The 5,689-nt window shown below is 56.3% G+C and overlaps 1 protein-coding gene across 1 annotated transcript in view; it reads left to right on the top strand.

The window, feature by feature from the left end:
- Positions 1-5,689, top strand: part of SLC22A23 (solute carrier family 22 member 23) — a gene marked incomplete at its 5' end in the record, with an annotated part of 233,938 nt that overhangs the window by 220,206 nt on the left and 8,043 nt on the right. The window contains 3 exon segments of the mRNA XM_006172283.2: positions 1,488-1,720; positions 4,414-4,446; positions 5,533-5,656. Of these exon segments, the coding sequence (XP_006172345.2) occupies positions 1,488-1,720; positions 4,414-4,446; positions 5,533-5,656 (390 nt within the window).

The following is a 5,689-nucleotide window of genomic DNA, read 5'->3' as shown; positions in this document are numbered from 1 at the left end:
CGGGAGAATGGAGAAGGGATTGCAGTGTGGCCCCCCCCCCTGGGGGGGGGGATTTCTCACTTTCCCTCTCACCATCTCTGTCTCTCTCCAGTGAGTGCATGTGCCCTATGGCCAACACCTAAAAATAAAAAAAAAAAAGGACTGTCATGGTCACGGTACTAATTTTTTTTTTTTTTGGAGAGGTTTTTGCCATAGGGCACGTGCGCTCGCCAGACAGACAGAGAGAGACATAGAGACAGAAAGCGAGAAATCACCCCCCGGGGGGGATGGCCCCATCGCAATCCCTTCTCCTTCATTCTCCTCTCGGGATCTTGGGCACACACGCACACGCACCCGGCGTGAGTTTTAAGCCACCGGGTCCAGGACTCGATCCACGGTTGACTACATGGGAGTCCAGCGACATAGCCATTACGCTAACTGCTGGTTCCCAGAGCATTTCATTAAGGTAAAAGATTGCCCTGAGAGTCAGCAGGCCAGGAAGAAGATTCCCGTGGGGTCCCAGGAGACCAGCTGCCTCAGATCCATTGCTTGATTGAGAGTCGGGGCCTCCCATGTGGAAATGCATCCCTTTGACAAAGGAGCAGCCTCTTCCTGCAGGGTTCTGTCTGGTTTTGTCGCGGCTGACCTTGGGTGTCCTCCAGGGTGGATAAAAGCACTTTGAGTTTCCTGAAGCCTGGAGGGGCAGGTGGAGGAGAGAGAGGATGTTAGCAGGCACAGGGCTGGGCTCTTCTGCACCAAGGGCATGTCACACCTGGCCACATCCTCACCCAGAGGTACCCACAGCCGGATAGGGCGCCCTGAGCCCCCCCTTCCTTCCTGCTCGCCAGGTGGACACCTGTCTGCCACACCGGGGATACATTCCCCAGCAGTTTATAGGCTCCTGGGGGGGTGTGGAGGGTCAGAAAAGAGGCCCGACCGGGGCAGTGGGAGGGAAACTGGGACAGGTTAGAACTGAGACAGTTTCCTGAAGGCCGAGGGTCTGGTGTCTGCAGGCCACATTGATGGAGTTGCAGCAGGTGTTGAGTGGAAGAGGGGTGGGTGAATCCCCATGTTTCCAGAACCCTGAGTGCCCGAAGGAGTGGCAAGACCCAGGGAGGCTGTATGTCCCATGGCTGTTGCCAGCTGAGAACTGCGTGCATGAGGCCCGTCTGCCCCTCTGCGGGACGGTCCGATGATGGTGCCCATGGCTTAGCCGTAGAGGAGAGTGAGTCAGCCCAGGGAAGGCACTTTCGCTTTGCTGTTGTGTCCCCGAGAATGTTCATGCTTGGGCAAAATGCCTCAGGGCTGCATAGACCCTGGCCCCGAGCTTCTGTGTGGCGTTCTCCAGCGTCACTGGCATGTGTGTGACAACAGCGTGCTTTTCCGTGGCACTCAGAGTGGTATCACTGTCTCCCGGTGGCCGGCAGAGGCAATGAATGTCCAGGGGAGGGCACAGCCCCTCAGCCAGGCCCAACTGCCTACCACCCCTCCCCGTGTGTCCCCTACAGGCTGACGGGGTACGGGATCCACCACTGCTTTGCCAGGAGCATGATGGGCCACGAGGTGAAGGTGCCGCTCCTGGAGAACTTCTACGCCGACTACTACACCACGGCCGGCATCGCGCTGGCGTCCTGCCTGGCCATGTGCGTGGTGGTCAGGTTCCTCGGGCGCAGAGGAGGGCTGCTGCTCTTCATGATCCTCACCGCCCTGGCCTCGCTGCTGCAGCTCGGGCTCCTCAACCGTGAGTGGCCAGGGTGCGGGGGGAGGGTGGGCCGTGGGCGCCCAGGTGGGGGAGCTGGCGAACCACCAAACCACGTGTGGAAGACAGGGAGACGTGAGTGGCTTCTCTAAAACCAACGGCTTGTAGAAACCATTTTAGAAAAGACAGCACTTCCTTTATTTTATTTTTTAGTGTTAGAATTTTGACAGAGAAAGGGAAAAGAAGAAATTACCCTCCTCCCCCCGGGAAGGGTGGCCATGCAGCAATCCCCTTTCCTCCTTTCTCCTCCTGGGATTTTGGGCACACATTCATATGGGCCTAGCATGATTTTTAAGCCACTGGGTCTGGGACTTGAACCACAGTTGGCCATGTGGGAGTCCAGTGCCTTAATTGCCATGCCACCTGCTGGCTCTGGGACAGCACTTTCTTTTTTCTTTCTTTCCTTTTATTTATTTATATTTTTTTTTGGAGAGGTTTTCACTATAGGGCGCGTGCGCTCGCCAGATAGACAGAGAGAGACATAGAGACAGAAAGCGAGAAATCACCCCCCCAGAGGGGATGGTCACACCGCAATCCCTTCTCCTCCATTCTCCTCTTGGGATCTTGGGCATGCACGCACACACACCCGGCGTGAGTTTTAAGCCACCGGGTCCGGGACACGAACCGCGGTCGACTACGTGGGAGTCCAGTGACATAGCCATTATGCTAACTGCTGGTTCCCTTTCCTTTCTTTTTTGAGAGAGATTTTGCTATAGGTGCATGCACTCACGAGAGAGACAGAGAGAGATAGAAAGCAAGAAATCACCCCCCGTGGGGGGATGGTCATGCTGCAATCCCTTCTCCTCCATTCTCCTTTCTGGATTTCTGGTATGCGCACACATGTACCCGGCTTGAGTTTCAAGATGCCAGGTCCGGGACTTGAACCACAGTCAATTACATGGGAGTCCGGTGACATAACCATGACGCCACCTGCTGGTTCCAGGGCAGCACTTTCATTAGCAGCTCTGTGATACCTCCAAGGCTGCTGGGCTTCCCCTCTTCCCCACGTGACCCCATTGTGGGTCCTGGTGGGCGGGACTTCAGGAAGGGCAGTATTTCTTTGTGAGTCATCCATAACAAAGAACAAAGGACTTCTGTCCTGTGAGGTTAAGGGCGAACCAGTCTGTGCTGGCACCCTTGCACTGGGGCGCTGCCTTTTAGCAGACATTCCGAGTTCATCAGCTTCTCTTTGGGACCAAAGAATGTCCCCATAAATGTGAACGCTAGCCTAAGGCAAGCCGCTAACCAAAGCCCCTCTGGCAAGCTCAGTGTTGCCTGTCTCTAACAAACAGCACCTTCATGTGTGGGGAAGTCACGCGGCATCTGCCTGGACGGGCCAGACTGCAAGGCTGCCTTCACACAGCCAGGCACTGTCCTCTGGGCCAGGCATGGGACAGCATGGGGAAAGTTAGTGCCACAGCGCTCCCCTCCTTTACAAGGTGATCTAAGCTGGGTTGTGGGAGTTGGATGCAATGGCAGCCCTCCAGACAGGGGCAGCCTTGCTGTGCAGACCAGATTATAGAATACCTAGTCTCCCACTGGGGCGAGTTTCCTGCCTTGGGCTGGTGATTATGCGTTCCACACCTTGCTGGGCACCCGTCTTATTTTCAGTGGTGACTAATAATGAAATAAATGAGTGACCTCTGTCTCCTTCCGTTCCCATTGCCCTGGTGTAAACACAGAGCCATGCCTCAGGGACCCTCTGCTCAGCTCACACGGGATGTGACCTGGTGCCTCAGCCCTGGTGTCACTCACAGAGGCCCTTCTGGGCCCTGAGCAGGAAGCCATAAGAATTCTGGGCAAACAGAAAATCACTGTGAGGTTCAGAACTCAGAGTCCACCCTTACATACGGAGGTCATGGAAAATGTGTGTTATAAAAAAATTATGCATGGATTTCCTTTCTTTTTTTTGCACTAAAATAAACTCCTACTATTGGGTCATTGAAAAGTCATAACATATTTTTCTGTATTTTTTCTATGCAGAAATGCATGGTGACTTTGTGGACAACCCAGTAGTTCTATGTTTCCATGAACTTTTCAAACTCCCTTCTGTTTGATGTGTCCTGACCACCAACCAGGAGTGGTCCTTGAATAACTTCATGTTCAAGGAGATCAAGGAGATTCACCCTTTGGATCTGTTAGGGTCTCTGTTCTGAAGAGTTCTGTTTTGTTCCCAACTTCTTTTTTTTTTCGGACAGGCTTTTGCTATAGGGCACGTGTGCTTGCCAGACAGAGACAGAGACAGAGAGACAGAAAGCAAGAAATCACCCCCCAGGGGCGATGGCCACGCCGCAATCCCTTCTCCATTCTCCTCTCGGGATCTTGGGCATGCATGCACATGCGCCCAGCATGAGTTTTAAGCCACCGGGTCCAGGACGCAACCCGCGTTCAACTACGTGGGAGTCCAGCGGCATAGCCATTATGCTAACTGCTGGTCCCTCAATTTCTGAGGCCAGTGGGTTTTAGCCCTGTCTTCCCAACAAAAAAAAGTCTTTGTCTAGCCAGGGTGGGTTCTGCTGGCCAGGCGGCCAGCACCAGCCCAGACGTGGAAGGGAGTTTGCTTAGAACAGGGCACGTGGGGCGTGTTGTAATAATCCTACCTGACCAGCCTTCTCCCTCTCTTCCCGCCTCCTCATTCGCCATCCCTGCGGCTGCTGTGGCCTCCGTGGGCGCAGTGATCGGGAAGTACAGCCAGCACCCAGACTCAGGTGAGCCCCAGATGCACCTGCATCCTCATCCTTCATTGTTCCCAAACAAGTGTTTTTGCAAAAGAACTCACAGACCTGTGGTTTCCTTTCCTCTCTCCTCCCCTCCTTCCCCTCCAAGAGTTGCAGCTGAAGTTGGCCGTAGGTTGGACACGATAAGCGTACATTTGTATTCTCTGCTCCCTCTCGCCCTCAGAGAGCAGTCCCTGCGCCCGATCCATGCAGCTTGGCACGCATGCCCGCGCCCCTCCCCGCACCAGGACGCAGCACAGGCCCCTGGCTGGGCGCCCTCCCTTTGTCTTACGGATGCCGCCCAGGCCCTATCCAAGCCCTGGGAAGTCTTTGGGGCCTGACTGTCCCTGCTGCTAGGGGAGCTGCTGTCCTCACTGTGACTCACGCTGCCTCGCTGCTCCCTGACTGCAGGGGACAGCAGGGCCTCTGCCCCGCACCTCGGCGCTGCTGTTCCTCCTGCCTGGCCTGACCCCAGCCCACGCTGCAGTGTCTCTGGGGAATGCTGGCCCTCCCTCAAGCTGGTGGGAGGATTGGCTGGGCACCCCTGACAGCATGCCCATGTCGCCGCCTCTGCGCAAGGTTGCACTCTGGCGCCGTTTGTAAGGCACTGGGGGTGGTCAAGCACGTTCCCTCTGGTCCATAAGTTCTTCCGTTTGGATTAAATCAGCACCACTGAGACACGTTGTCCCTGTACTGGACGGGTTACACCTGAGGCCAAAACGGCCGAGGCTGTCCATGGCGCAAAGCCCTCTGGGAGCAAACCCAGGAGGCTGGGCAGCAGGGGGGCAGCGTGCCTTCCTGGCAGGCCTGGCTTCGGGCTGCGGAACTCCGATGGCCCAGGCTTGCTCCGCCCGCTGGACTTACAGGATCCAGACGCAGTCCTCTGCCCAGATGGCGTCAGGCTCCTGCAGCTGCTGGGTCTTCCGCGGGAACACCAGCAGGCTAGGCAGGGGGTGACGCAACCCCTGCGAGTGGCTGGGCCACTCCTCCCCACGCCCCGCCCCTGCACGCCTGGCCTTGCTTGCTCCCAGCTGCCTCTGCCCCCCTTCACCACCCCCTTCTTGGATTCTCCCTCAGGGATGAGCGACAGCGTCAAGGACAAATTCTCCATCGCATTTTCCATCGTGGGCATGTTCGCCTCCCACGCAGTGGGGAGCCTCAGCGTGTTCTTCTGCGCGGAGATCACCCCCACAGTGATAAGGTGCGTAATGGGGGCGCCCGGGGGCATTTCCTT

Source organism: Tupaia chinensis, unplaced genomic scaffold, assembly GCF_000334495.1.
Source record: "Tupaia chinensis unplaced genomic scaffold, TupChi_1.0 Scaffold138812_1, whole genome shotgun sequence".
Lineage (NCBI taxonomy): Eukaryota > Metazoa > Chordata > Mammalia > Scandentia > Tupaiidae > Tupaia > Tupaia belangeri.
This window is presented reverse-complemented; position numbering and strand designations above follow the sequence as displayed.